We start from the raw sequence: 15640 nt of genomic DNA on the forward strand, positions 1-15640 counted from the left end.
TGTGGCTACAAATCCAAGGTGCTGAAGTTACAATGACTGAGAAAAAAGAAATTGGCTGGTCAAAGTGATATTGTTAATTTTGCTTCTTCAACAGGAAGGAAATTGAGATTTTAAAGAGAGACAAGGAAAAGGCCTGCTCTGAAATGGAAGAGCTCAACAAACAGGTCAAGTATTGATACCTGGCATGAAACTAATGCCATCCTCCTTGTTTTTCATTATTTTGAAATAATTTCAAACTTATGAAAAAGAGAGAACTTTTTTCTGAAAGTTTTGAGAGTGAATTGCTGACCCATCAGCCCTGTTACCCCTCAAAATCAGGAGATGAATGTGCAAAATCCCTGCCTTAGTCTCATGCCTGCCTGTTCAGCTTTGCCAGCTGTCCCGTTTATTCAGAATCATTTAGTTTCCTTCAATTAGTCCATCCTTGGTTTTTAGGACCTTGGCACTTTCAAAGATAACAAGCAGTTATTTTGTAGGAAGTTGTTAGTTTAGTTCGTTTGATGTTTCCTTGTGATTACATTTAGATAATACATTTTTGGCAGGAATATAAAAAATGATACTGCGTTCTTCTCATTTCATCTTATCAGGGGTACAATGATTTGTCCCATTACCAGTGATTCTTGGTTAGGTACTTGTTGGCCCAGATACTCTACAGTAAAGTTACTTTTCCCCATGTAATTAATGAGCATTTTATGGGTGGAATTAATGAGCATTTATATTATGTTCCGTTCTTCATCCAATTCTCACCTGCTTACTTTAGCATCTTTTGTTTCTTTTGTTTGTCCATTATCACTATGATGGTGGGCAGTTGGTGACTAATCCCACCATTCCTTTTGCATTTATTAATTGGTACTTCAGTGTAAGAACTTTCTCTTTTGTCCATTAATTTATTCATTTACATAATTATATTCCCATCATAGATTCCTGTTTTATTCAATAGGCTATAATATGTTATCAGCAGTTAATGATGGCTTGTAGACAGCTGTGTTCTCCATATGTCCTCACATGGTCTTCCCTGGTTCATGTCTTGTGTCCTAATCTCTTCTTATTAGGACACAGAACATACCATATTAGATTAGGGCCCACTCATATGACATCACTTTATCCTAAACACCTCTTTAAAGACCCTGTCTCTAAATACAGTTATATCCTGTCCTGACTGGTGTGGCTCAGTTGGTTGGGCATCATTCTGAAAAAGCAAAATGTTGCCAGTTCAATTCCTATTAAGGGCATATGCCTGGGTTGTGGGTTAGGTTTCCTGCCAGGGCATGTATGGAAGGCAACCAACTGATGTTTCTCACCTTCTTTTTCTCCCTCCCTCCTCTTCTCTCTAAAAATAAATAAATAAAAATTTAAATAAGTAAATACAATTATATTCTGAGGTACTGGGAGTTTAAGCTTCAACATATGAATTTTGGTAGGACACAAATCAGCCTATTACAAGTATCAGAACCAAGCTATTGACATTGATACAATGCATGGATCTTATTCAAACTGCACCAGTTTTACTTGGGTACCTGTGTGTGTGTGTGTATTAAGTTCTGCACAATTTTATTCTCTATATTGATTCATATATCTGCCACCACAGTTAAGATACTGAATTATTCCAACTCCACAGGGACCTTTCATATTGTTTTTTCATAACTAGACCCACCTCCTTCCTGCCTACCTACCCTAGTCCCTAACCCCTGACAACCACTAATTTTTCCTTCACTTTTAAAATTGCATGATTTCAAATGTTATATAAAAAGAATCATACAGAATATAAGGCTGATTTTCTCATATATCATAACACTGAAAATTCATCCAAGTGGCAGAGTTAGCTTCTTTTTATTGCTGAATAGTATTATAAGGTATTGATGCCCTATAGTTTAACACTCATTTTTCAAAGGATAGCTGGGCTGATTTCAGTTTTGTGCTATCACAAATAATGCTGCTGTGTACATTCCTGTTCAGGTTTTTGTATGAACATACATTTTTATTTCACTGAGATAAGTGCCCAAGAGCACAGTTGCTGAGTTATGCGTGGTAGCTACATGTTAAGTTTTATGAGCCAAACTTATCCACAGTGGCTGTAACAGTTTACATTTCTACCAGCAATGCTTTCTTCATCCATTTTCTCCATATCCTTGCTTGTATTTGGTGTTGATACTATTTTATTCTGGCCTCTCTGATAGGTGAGTTCTGAGACAGAAAGCCTGGAGGGGCTGGTTCTACTCTAGTAGACTAGTTTCCTTTGAGGGCAAGAGAAGAACAGAGTGCTGTGAGTATACTTCAAAATGGTCACTGTATTAGTATATTCAGGTTGCCATAACAAAGTGCCACACCCTGGGAGGTTTAAAGAACAGAAACTTATTGTCTCACAGTTCTGGAAGCTAGAAGTCCAAGATCAGGGTGCTGGTGGTTTGGTTCCTGGTGAAAACTCTCTTCTTAGCTTGCAGACATCTGATTTCTCATTGTGTCTGCACATGGCCTTTCCTCAGTGCATGTACACAGAGGGAAAGAGACTGTGCTCTGCTTTTTCTTCTTATAAGGTCATAATCCTATCCAATAAGGACACCATCCTTTGAGCTGATTTAACCTTAATTACCTGAAAGCCCTATTGCCCCATAACATCGGGGGTTAGGTTTTCACCGTGTGAATTTGGAGGGCATAATTCAGTTCATAGCAGTTACCTTATTGTCTCCTTGCTAGAAGCATGGGGCATTTTCCTCTAATCTTAACTGCAAGAACCTGATGAGGCTTAGGAAAGTTGGGGGCTCACGGAGACTGGCCTCCTATGACTTTTTAACTGTCAAGCCAGTTCAGGCACAGCCCCTAGCACTCATCCTTATAGCTCCAGTTTCCTGTCCTGTTTCGGGCTCCAGTCATCCACCCCTGATAAAATACTGTTCTCGTTGCCTGTCTCTCTAGTTTTCAGGGCATTGATTTGCCATATGACCTCATTTCTCTGATGGATGATCTAAGAAAAGTTGTTGATTTTCAGTTTAGTTAGCTTTTTGCTTGTTAGGAAGATGAGACTTATATCTTCCAAGCTCTTTACATGCCAGACCAGAAATCAGAAATAGTACTCTTTTTAAATTTTTGTTTCTGCATGTTCACTGTTAGGACATAGACATACAATGGATTTTCACCTGTTGATGTTGCATCCTGCCACCTTGCAGAGCTCACTTACTGTTCTAATGTGTTCTAATGTGTTCATTACCTTTGGCTTCTTAAATCGCTGCTCCATCTCTGAGATAAATCCCCAGTAGCTCTTCTCTCCTGGCTCGCCTCTTCCCATGCATGGCTAATGAAAGGTTTCTGCCATGGATACCACCTTAGACCACTCGTATATGAGTGGCTTGCCTTGGCTCCCAGCTTTGGGTGTTTGTTTCCATAAGTGTGTGGTAGCCTTGCTTAGGCCTTCTCCATCAGGAGAATAATTTAGGAATTAGTTTAAAATGAAAACTTTAGACTCTGCATTTGCCTGATGACCAGCTTTTTGTGTAAATGACCTATCTGGGAATTTTCTGGGCTGAGAGAGCTGCCTGACCCCTTCAGCTGCTTGTCTATAGGACACATTCATAAATGGATTATAGGTATTCCAGCTTATCTATAGGACATGTTCATAAATGGATTATAGGTATTTGTTTTCTTTCCCTCAGCTTTTGTTATGAAAAATTGTAAACACACAGAAAAGTTGAAATGGTATATACTGATCAGCCACATACAAACAACCTTAATTTAACAGTTAACAACTATCATATGTGCTTTAGTCATTTGTTTATATCTGTCTTTTTATTTCTGTATGTGTGTGTGTTTTCTGAACGATTTGAGAGTAAGTTACAGTAGTACTCTGCTCCTAAATATTTTGGCAGGTGTCTTCTAAAAATGAGTACATCTTTTACCTAACCATAACACTGCTATCATGCTTAAGAAATTTAATCATGATTACTTATCATCTAATATTCAGACCATATCCATATTTCTCCAGTTAATCAGAAATGTCTTACATAGTGAACTTTTTAGAACTAAGATCCAGTTGAGGTTGATACACTATACTGAACAGTTAATGCTATTGGAAATTTACTGGCATAAAACAGCCTCTTTACTGTGCTATGGAGCCTATGGGTCAGGGATTCAGACAAAGCACAGAGCAGACAGCCTGTCTCTGCTCTGTAATACCAGGACCTTGGGTGGGAAGACTTGACAGCTGGGGTGACTGAGATGGCTAGGGCTAGAATCATCTGGGTTTTCCTCTCTTTGGGGCTGGGTTCCTGGCCCCAAGGAACCCAGGGAGTGTCATGCTGATGGGAGGGTGGGGGGTATCAGGGAGCAAGTATTTCAGGAGGACAAGGTCAAAGGCGCAAGGCTTCTGGTCCCACTTTGGTTATTACACCATATTACTACCACCAAGACCCTACAGAGCCACAGAGGACATAGGCTTATCTTGGTAGGTGAGTGTTAGGTCACAGCGCAGAGTGGATGTGAAGTACAGAAGCTGTTGAAGATGTCTTTTCACAAACTTGGTTGGCCATGATGTGTTGTTAGTCTTTTTTTTTTAAGATTTTATTTTTAGAGAGAAAGGAAGGAAAGGAGAAAGGGGGAGAAACAGGTGTGCAAGAGATATATTGATTGGTTACCTCTTGCACTCCCCCAAATGGGGACCTGGCCAGCAACCCAGGCATGTGCCCTGATTGGGAATCAAACTGGTGACCTTTTGGTTTGCAGGCCAGCTCTCAAGACACTGAGCCATACCAGCCAGGGCCATTCTTTTTAATCTAGAACACCTATGCTCCCAAATGATGCTGAAATTTTTGAGATATGGTGGTTGTCTTGTTTTTTGCATCTATATTATGGATCTGTCCAGCTGTTTTCTAATAGCATTGTTCAATCTAGTCCTTTATTCTTTGTTTTTCTTAAAAACTACAAAATACCCATTTGCTTAGGAGACAGCTGCTAACATCTCATTTTGTCCTCTTCACTATAACCCAGATGATTGCAAGTTAAAATTAAAGAGGTGATTAACACAAATACCAAGAGGCAATTGGCCTCCCACACCTCCCAATGTGGTTCCCTGAGGAGGACACAGCAGCACCTGAGCAGCCTTCTGGTTGGAATACATTGCCTGAGTCTAATCATAAGGGAGCGTCAGACAAACCACAAATGAGGAACTATTAAAGAGGGGAGAGTGGAGGGACCGTGTTTGTCAAAAATGTCAGTGTCATTCAGACAAAGGCTGTGGAAATGTTCCAAATTCAAGGAAGCTAAAATGACCTGACAGAGGCAGGAGCTACCTGATACTGGACCAGGAATGATACTCTAGAAATGATACTTGGGCCAGTTGATAAAACTGGAATGTGTGTGGTACAACGAAATTCATGTCATAAAGCCAGAACTGCATAGCAGCCTTGTGAGAGCATACTCCCCTTCTTAAAAATGTAGTTCAGAGCTGTGGCTCAGAAAACCACTTTGTATATGTGTGCATAGAGAACATCAACTGCAAAGCAAATGAGGAAAGGGTTAGCTGGGGAGAGGACCTTAAAATCTGGCTTGAAAATCAGTGGAGATTCTGTCTACCTAGGAGAGATGGGAGTCTGCCTCTTAAAGGGCCAGTGCACAAAATTTTATTTGCAGCCACTCACCCTGGACTCTGAAAAGGCAGGGAAGCTCAGTGTGGACAAGCATTGTGCAAAGACAGATTGGATTGTGTGGCTCTAGGGAGTGAGCTGAAGGAACAATGTTCAGGGTCCCTGTGCTGAATTCCTCTCTTACACAGCCCACAGATGCCATCTTTCCTGGGTCAAACACTGTCCTCCATACAGCATTATCCTGTGGAAATGCAGGAAATGCAGCGAATCTGGAGGGCACCCCACCCTCCAGATTCGCTGTCATCTGGCCTGACCAAGCTCATGCTTTGCATAGGAGTTAGATGCATGGCCTTGTGGTGTAGACTTTCTTAGAACATGCTTGAGGAGGTACAGGCAGACTTGAGGTATCAGAAACTGAGTTGTGTGGCTCAGGGGATAATGCCATTTTGTCCTTCCCATGAACCTGACCAGAGCCCCCTCCTCACAACAGAGCTGCACCTTCTGAACTCTTGATGGCTGTACCTTGCCAAGTACAAGAAGGTCAGCTGGCAGACTTTCTAAAAAAAAGATTTTATTTATTTAGTTTTAGAGAGAAGGGTAAAGAGAGGTAGAGAAACATTAATGTGTGAGAAAAACATCAATTGGTTGCCTCTTGCATACCCCCAACTGGGGACCAGGCCTACAATCCAGGCATGTGTCCTGACTGGGAATCAAACAGACTAATTTTCAGTTGCAGACCAGTGCTCAATCCACTGAGCCACACCAGCCAAGGCTCTAGGAAGGCTCTTGAGGATGTCTAGGCAGAATCAGGGAGAAACTGAGCTGTATAGCTACAGGGTAAGGCCATATTTCCCTCACAAGTCTCACCAGTGTTGTGATTCTTATTCAGGGATCTTTCTTCACACAGCCAAATCTTGGTCTGTTTGGGTCTGATGAATTATGCTGACCTCACCCTGATGATTCCTGGAGACCCTGCCCCACATTTAAAAGGTCTGCAGGCACAGACCTTTTAAGAAAGTGGCAAAGGTCCTTGGTATACTCTGTGACTTTTGCTGAGTGGCCTCGGACACAACACTGGTGCTGAGATTGAATCTGTATCAGTCTGGTGAATATCACTCTCCCTTAACTGGTGACTCACTAAGAACTTACCTCACACTGACCTGAATATTGTCAGGGCTTTTTCAGTGATTGAGTCTAAAAGGCAGCTGGCAGGCGGAGGCAGATCTTGGGGTATCTTTTGCCTTTTGCTGATCTACCATTTGGCTTAGTGCTGGTGGAAGCCAACCTTGATATGCAGCTTGGCCCATCCCATGCACACCCAGACCTAGCAGAGGCAGCCACAAAGTGTGAATCACTTTGTAGCTTCTAAGAGGTAATCCAGGGCCAGTCATAGATAGTGCCTGACATTGAATTGCACTGGGATTCCCCCCAAGAGTCCTTAGAAACAACATCTCTAGAGGTGGATTTCAAATTACATTAAGCATGACTCAATTACCTTCACAAGCAGCATACCCAAAGAGGGATATTTGGGAGGCACCAGACCCTGCTGGGGTGTATTCTACTTTGTGAAGTCAGTCCCTGCACAGCAGCTTCTATGCTGTGGTCAGGGTTAATCCTCATAGCCAGCTTGAATATCAGCCTTACCCACTGATGGGCCAACAGCAGTCAAGACTCAAACAGGAGGGCTCATATAACCCACACAAGGAATATTTCTATAGCACCTAGTCCAGGTAATCAGGGAAACTGTGTCACTGAGCCCCACAAAACATCTACTACACAAGACGTCCGTACCAAGACTGGGAGACATAGCAGAACTACCTAGACACAGAAAAAGGCAGCTAAAATGGGGAAACAAAGACTTGTGCCCACCCCCCAAAAAACAGGAGAAATCCCCAGATAAAGAATTAAGTGAAATGGAGGCAAGCAATCTACCAGATACAGAGTTCAAAACAATGGTTATAAGGATGCTCAAGGAACTTAATGGGAACTTCAACAAACAGATAGCAAGCATAAAAAAGAACATAGAAACAATAAAAAAAGAACCAGTTAGAAATGAGGAATACACTGGAAGGAATCAAGATATGTGAAGCAGAGTATTGAGTAAGCAATCTAGAGGACAAGATAACAGAAACAATCAGAGCAACAAAAAGAAAAAAGTTTCTTAATAAGTGAGAGTCTAAGGGACCTCTGGGAGACAATATCACATGTAACAACATCCACATCATAAGGTTACCAGAAGGTAAGAGAGAGAGCAAAAGATTGAGAACCTATTTGAAGACATAATGACTGAAAACTTCCCTAACCTGTTGAAAGAAAAAGTCACACGAGTCCAGAGAAAGGGCATAGAGACCCAAACAAAATGAACTACTAACAGGCTCACACCAAGCCACATTATAATAAAAATGGCAAAGGGTAAAGACAAAGACAGAATCTTAAAAGCGGCAAGAAAAAGACAGTGACCTAAAAGGGAGCTCCCATAAGACTGTCAACTGATCTCTCAACAGAAATATTTAAGGCCAGAAGGAATTGGCAAAGTATTCACAGTGATAAAAAGCCAGGACCTACAACCAAATTACTCTACTCAACAAGGATATCACTTAAAACTAAAGAAGAGATAAAGAGTTTCCCAACAAGAAAAAGCTAAAGGAGTTCATTACCAGCAATCTAGTATAACAAGAAACGTTAAAGGAACCTCTTTAAGAAGAATAAAGAAAAAAGAGGGACATAGTTATAAAAAATAAGATGGCAATAAATATGCACCTATCAATAACTTTAAATGTAAGTGGATTAAATGCTCCAATAAAAAGACATAGGGTAGCTGGGGTACTTTAATGCACATTTGATATCAATGGATAGATCTTCCAGACAGAATATTAACAAGGAAATAGCAGTCTTAAATGACACACTAGACCAGATAGATTTAATTGATACTTTCAGAGGAGTTACCCCAAAGTAGCAGAATATACATTTTCACACATGCCAAGTACACATGGAACATTTTCTAGAATAGACCACATGTTAGGCCAGAAAACAATTCTCAGTAAATTTAAGAAGAGTGAAATTATATCAAGCATCTTCTCTGACCATGATGGTGTGAAACTAGAAAACAGTTACAAGGAAAAAAATAATAAACATACGGTTTAAATGTTATTTAGCATGGAGGCTAAATAACATTTTACTAAATGATGAATGGGTACAAGTAAGATTAAGGAAGAAATAAAAAGATACCTTGAAACAAATGAAAACACAATTACCCAAAATCTATGGGACACCAGGAAAGCAGTCCTAAGAGGGACATTCATAGAATTACATGTCTATCTCAAGAAAAGGAAAAATTTTGCCCTGACCTGGTAGCTCACATGGTTAGAGCATCAACCTGATATGCCAAAGTTGCAGGTTTGATTTCCAGTCAGGGCACATGCAGGAATCAACCAATGGATGCACGAATGTGTGGGACAACAAATCCACTAATCAATGTTTCTCTCTCTCTCTCCCCCCCCTCTCTCTCCTCCCACCCTTCCTCTCTAAAATCAATAAAAAATATGAAAAATTTCAAGTAAACAATCTAAATTTATACCCAGAGAAGCTAAAAAATGCAAAGCCTAAAGTGAGCAGACAGAATGAAATAATACAGATCAGAACAGAAATGAAATATATAGAGTCTGAAAAAATAAGTAAGATGAATGAAACCAAGATCTTGTTCTTTTTTTTTTCCTCCAGGGGCATCAAGTGTTTCTAGCTTTCCACAGGACTACACATACAGTGTGTAACCTAAGGATGCATTGCTAAAGCTACCATTTGTGTAAAAAGGTGGAGGGTGGGGAGGAAAAGAAGACTATGTATTTGGTTTTTCTTACATTTACATAAACTCTGGAAGGAGACACAAGAAATTCTGAAATGTGGTGGGTGATGAAAACTGGGTAGCTGAGAGAGATGTGGAAATGAGACTTCTTTCACTGTGTATCTTTTTAATTTGATTTTTAATTCTGTAATTATATAAATCTGGGGTGCTTTTTTCAGCGACATCAAGCAATTCTCCAAATCTCAAGGGACAGTAAACTGTCCTACAGTTTCACTCTACTCTGACCCTACCTGGAGATCATGTTATCAAAAACAGACTGCTGAGCAGGTCTGCCTCAGTTAGGCTATAGTGTGTAGGTTCTCGACTTCATGCAGAAAAGATTTCACAAGATGAGTCCAGGTGATTTTGAGAGTACATTATTAAAGCTGGGGACAGAAGAATAAGGAAGGATTTAGGATAGTAGAAAAAGCAATGGGAGAGAGCCTAGGCAGAGCTTCTTTGGCTCTCTAGAAATGTTATAGGAAAGAAATGAGCCTAGAAAGGGTTGCTATTAGCTCACTGGAAAGTAAAAAATGGAGTGTGGGGGGACTTGGAGACAGGTTCATAGGGTTAACCCAGGATGAGCTGCTGCTGCTGCCCACTTCTCCCCTCATTGCAAGTCTCTTGGGGACCTTAAGAGTTTGGGAGAGGCACACCTGAGAGGGAAGAAAGGTGTGGGCGGGATCCCAGGCGGGAGAGCATGCCCCAAAACTTGTTCTTGAAAGAAAATATTACAGACAGCTATATCAACAAATTGGATAATCTGGAAGAAATGAATACATGCCTAGAGACATGCAATTTTACAAAACTGAATCAAAAAGAAACAAAACTGAACATACCAATTACAACCAATGGAATTGAAGCACTAATCAAAATATTCCTGACAAATAAAATTCCTGGGCTAGACAGCTTCATAGGTAAATTTTCCAAGAGAACAAACTTCTAAGGTAAAACCTATTCTTCTCAAACTGTTCTAAAAAATTCAAGAGGAAGGAACTACCAAACATATTTTATGAGGCCAGCATTATTTTAATTCCAAAACCAGAAAAAGACACTAAAAGAAAGAAAATTATACAATAATATTCCTGGTGAACATAGATGCAAAAATCCTTAATAAAATATAAGCAAACCAAACTCACCAATACATTTAAAAAATTATACACCATAATCAAGTGGGATTTATTTCTGGGATGCAAGGTTGGTACAATATCCACAAAATAGTTAGTATGGAATACCATATAAACCAAATGAATGATAAAAATCATATAATCATATCAATAAATGCAGAAATGCATTTGACCCAAATCAGCACTTATTTAAAATAAAAGCTTTCAGCAAAATGGGGATAGAGGGAATGTACCTCAATATAATAAAGGTCATACATGACAAACCTAAGATAACATCATAGTCAACAGGGAAAAACTAAAAGTGTTTCTCTTTAGATCAGAAACAAAACTGGCATGTCCGCTTTCACCTCTCTTCAACATAGTACTGAAAGTCCTAACTATAGCAATCAGACAAGAAAGAGGAATGGAAGGCATCCATATTGGAAGAAGAAGTAAAATTCATTATTTGTAGATGACATGAGACTATAGAGTACTCTAAAGATTCCTCCCCCAAAACTACTAGAACCAATAAGTGAGTTCAGTAAAGTAGTAGGATACAAAATTAATATCCAGAAATCTATTTTCTTTTTATACACTGATGAGGAAATATCAAAAAGGAAAATGAAGAAAACAATGCTATTTACAATTCCATCAAGGAAAAATAAAATATCTAGGAATAAATTTAAGGAAGAGGGGTAAAAGACCTGTACTTGGAAAATTATGACACTAAAGAAAGAAATGGAAAAAGGTTCACATAAATGGAAGTATATACCATGCTCATGGGTAGGAAGAATTAACATCATTAAAATGTCCACAATACCCCAAGTGATCTGTATATTCAGTGCAATTTCTATCAAAATACCAATGGCATATTCCAGAAATGTATATAGAACCACAAAAGATCCTTAATAGCCATAGCAGTCTTGAGAAAAAAAAAAAAAACAAACAAAGTTGGAGATACAACACTACCTAATATCAAACTATACCACAAGGCTATATATAATCAAAACAGGATGGTACTGGAATTAAAATAAAATAGTCATATAGATCAATAAATCAATAGAGAGCCTAGAAATAAACCCCTATATGTTCAATTAATAAAGCAGGTAAGAACATACAATGGGATAAATACAGTCTATTCAATTAATGGTGTTCTGAAAGTTGGGAAGACGCAACAAAATGAAACTAGAACATGTTCTAATACCATATACAAAAATGAATTCAGAGTGTATTAGAGGTTTAAATATAAGACTAGAAATTTAAAAAAAAACTAGAAAAAAAGAATAAATACTAAAATCTCTGACATTTTTCTTAAGATATTTTTTCTGATATATCTCTGGGCAAGAGAAACAAAAGAAAAAATAAAATGGGACTATATCAAACTAAAACGTTTTTGCAAAGCAAAGGTGAAATGTATCAACAAAGTGAAAAGATCATCTATTGAATGGGAAAAGATATTTGCCAATGATACATCCCATAAGGAGTTTATATCCAAAATTTATAAAGTGCTCATACATTCAACACCAAAAGAAAAAAACCCCAACAACTTGAAAATGAACAGAGAATCTGAATAGACACTTCTCCCATGAGGAAATACAGATAGTCGATAAACATGAAAAGATACTAAAGGTCAGTAATTATCAGAGAAATGCAAATTCAAACCATAATGAGATATAACTTCATGCTGCATGTCAGAATAGCTATCATAAATAAATCAACAAAAAAGCATTGGCAGGGATGTGGATAAATGGGAACCCTCATGCACTTTTTGTGATAATGAAGATTAATAGCCACTATGGAAAACAGTATGGAGAGCCCTCAAAAAAAAAAAAAAAAGAAAAGAAAAGAAAATGGAGCTGCTTTATGACCCAGTGATTCCACTTCTGGGTATATACATAAGAAACCCAAAACATTAATTCAAAAGAATATATGCACCCCTATGTTCACTACAGCATTACTTATAATAGCCAAGAAATGGCAGCAACCCAAGTACCCATCAGTGGATGGGTGGATAGAAAAACATTGTTTTGCATATATGCAATGGAATATTACTTACTTGGCCATAAAAAAAGAATGAAATCTTACCATTTGCATCAAAATGGATGGATCTAGAGGGTATTATGCTAAGTGAAATTAATTAAGTCAGGTAAAGACAAATACCATATGATTTCACTCACTTGTATAATATAATATAAATAAACAAATAAAAGACATACTGGGAACATACTGTAGTTACCAGACAGTAAAAAAAAGTGAAGGGATTAAGAAGTACAAATTGATAGTTGGAAAATAGTCACGGGGCTATAAAGTACAGTATAGGAAATATAGTCCATAATATTGCAGCCCTGGCTGGTGTAGCTCAGTGGATTGAGCACAGGCTGCGAACCAAAGTGTCACAGGTTCGATTCCCAGTCAGGGTACATGCCTGGGTTGCAGGCCATGAACCCCAGCAACTACACATTGATGTTTCTCTCTCTCTCTATCTCCCTCATTGATGTTTCTCTCTCTCTCTATCTCCCTCCCTTCCCTCTCTAAAAATAAATAAATAAAATCATTAAAATAAAAAAAATAATATTGTGGACTTCTGGCCTGATGGAGGCATAGGTGGACGCACCGTACCTCCACACACAACCAAGATTAGAACAACAACAATTTAGAGGCAGAATAACACCCAGAACTGACAGAGAATTTATCTGAATGGAAGTCGGACAGCCAAGAAGTTGAAGTAGACCTGTTCATCCAGACCGGTAGGAGGGGCGGAGATGAGAAGCTGGGCACGGGTCGAGGTGGGGAGAGCAGAGAGAGTTGGGCACATAAGGCGACCTTGGGTGCGTAAGGCATGTGGGGCGTGCAAGATTGCAGTGGGTGGACCCTGAGTAGGCAAGCGGCAGCTGGCAGACCCATTGAGGCGGCGATTGTGGAGCAGGGCAGAGTGCGCAACCCAGGATCCCGGAGAAGGGACCGAGGTCCCACGGAGAATGGAGCTGCTGCCATTGTTCCTGCCCCTGCCCCCACATACAACGTCACAATCTAGCGACTGGGGTGCCCAGCCCTGGTGAACACCTAAGGCTCCACCCCTCACCATTACAGGAGCGACCAGACCAAAAAAGAAAGAAAGGAAAGAAGGAAGAAAAGAAAGAAAGAAAAGGAGAGAGAGAGACAGGCATGTCTCAAACAGAAAAACAGATCAATGTCCCAGGGCTCATCCTTTTGAGTGACTAAGAGATAGCCAATCTATCAGATGCACAGTTCAAAACATTGGTGATCAGGAAGCTCACAGAATTGGTTGATTTTGGGTGCAAACTACATGAAAAAATGCAGGTTACCATAAAAGAGATGAAGGAAGATGCACGGAGAACCAGTAGTGATGAGAAGGAAACTGGGACTGAAAACCATAGAGTGGACCAGAAGGAAGAAAAAAAAAAACAGGAAAGAATGAAGAAGTAAGAATTAAAAAAAATGAGGAGAAGCTTAGGAACCTCCAGGACATCTTTAAACGTTCCAACATCCGAATTATAGGGGTACCAGAAGGGGAAGAGGAAAAGCAACAGATTGAAAACGTATTTGAACAAATAATAAAGGAGAACGTCCCCAGCCTGGCAAAGGAAATAGACTTCCAGGAAATCCAGGAAGCTCAGAGAGCCCCAAAGAAGTTGGACCCAAGAAGAAACACACCAAGGCACATCATAATTACATTAGCCAAGGTAAAAATGAAGGAGAGAATCCTAGAAGCAGCAAGAGATAAGGGGACAGTGACCTACAAAGGAGTTCCCATCAGACTGTCAGCTGATTTCTCAAAAGAGACCTTACAGGCAAGAAGGGGCTGGAAAGAAATATTCCAAGTCATGAAAGACATGGAGTAAGTAATCTGGACCTGTATCCCAGATTACTCTATCCAGCAAAGCTTTCACTTAGAATGGAAGGGCAGGTAAAGTGCTTCTCAGATAAGGTCAAGTTAAAGGCATCATCACCAAGCCCTTATTTTATGAAATGTTAAAGGGACTTATCTAAGAAAAGAAGATAAAGAAAAAACATGTCTAGTAAAAGGATAGCAAACTCACAATTATTAACAACCACACCTAAAGCAAAACCAAAAGAAACTCAGCAAACAACTAGAACAGGAACAGAACCACAGAAATGGAGATCACATGGAGGGTTAGCAACAGGGGAGTGGGAGAAGGAGGTGGGGGAAGGTATAGAGAAAAAGTAGCATAGATTGTAGGTTGAAAATAGATAGGGGGAGGGTAAGTATAGTATGGGAAATCTAGAAGTTAACACTTATAAGTATGACACATGGACATGACTAAAGGGGGGGATATGAGTGTGAGAGGGTGTACAGGGTGGAGGGGAGTGAAGGGGGGAAAATGGGACAACTGTAATAGCATAATCAATAAAAGATATTAAAAATAATAATAATATTGCAGTAACTATGTATGGTTTCAGGCAAGTACTAGAAATATTGGGGTAATACTTTGTAAAATGTATTATCATTAACCACTATGCTGTACTAACTGAAACTAATGCAAATTAAAATTGAATGTAAACTATAATTGAAAAAATGTTAATTTCCCCAGTAAAATGTTATAAACACAAGGGAGCTTTATACCAGATGTAACTGCCATGAACTTATGATATGGAAACACCTCAAGATGACAATCAATTTACGGGAAAGAAAAGGAGAAGTCATCACAAGAGAAAAGTGTAGGTTAACTAAGCCTAAATAATCTGAGTTTCAACAACTCCTGGGTTCCATTATGTGCTTATCAAACCCTCAAAAACATAAAAGTAGTATGGGTGTTAGCACAATCCTGTCCTGAGGAAAAAGTGAGGTGTGTGTATTTCCAAGAGCGCCGAAGCTAGCTCAGAGGATAACATTCTGATAATACCTGAGAGCTCCTGGCACACAGCCTCAAGAACTGACTGTTGTGGGAAAAAAACAAGTAAGTGGCTTGTATGAAGATATGCATGAAAATTAGTTCACAGTAACTAGAATTTCTATGGTAAAAGATGGTAGAACCAGCTTCCTAGTTGTTGTTTCAATTCACAATGCATTTGCTCAACCACCCAGGAAATGTTTGTTAAGCATTCACTATCTACTGGGTATAGCCACCTTTGTTGGT

General features: G+C 39.3%; 1 protein-coding gene across 8 annotated transcripts in view; it reads left to right on the top strand.

Moving 5' to 3' along the window:
- Nucleotides 1-15640, top strand: part of NINL (ninein like) — a 221110-nt gene that overhangs the window by 190355 nt on the left and 15115 nt on the right. For all 8 annotated transcript variants that reach the window (XM_036009413.1, XM_036009416.1, XM_028523570.2 and 5 more), the window contains one exon: nt 95-164. In XM_036009413.1, the coding sequence (XP_035865306.1) occupies nt 95-164 (70 nt within the window). The remainder of the gene's footprint in view (nt 1-94; nt 165-15640) is intronic.

This window comes from Phyllostomus discolor, chromosome 9 (assembly GCF_004126475.2).
Source record: "Phyllostomus discolor isolate MPI-MPIP mPhyDis1 chromosome 9, mPhyDis1.pri.v3, whole genome shotgun sequence".
Taxonomy (NCBI): domain Eukaryota; kingdom Metazoa; phylum Chordata; class Mammalia; order Chiroptera; family Phyllostomidae; genus Phyllostomus; species Phyllostomus discolor.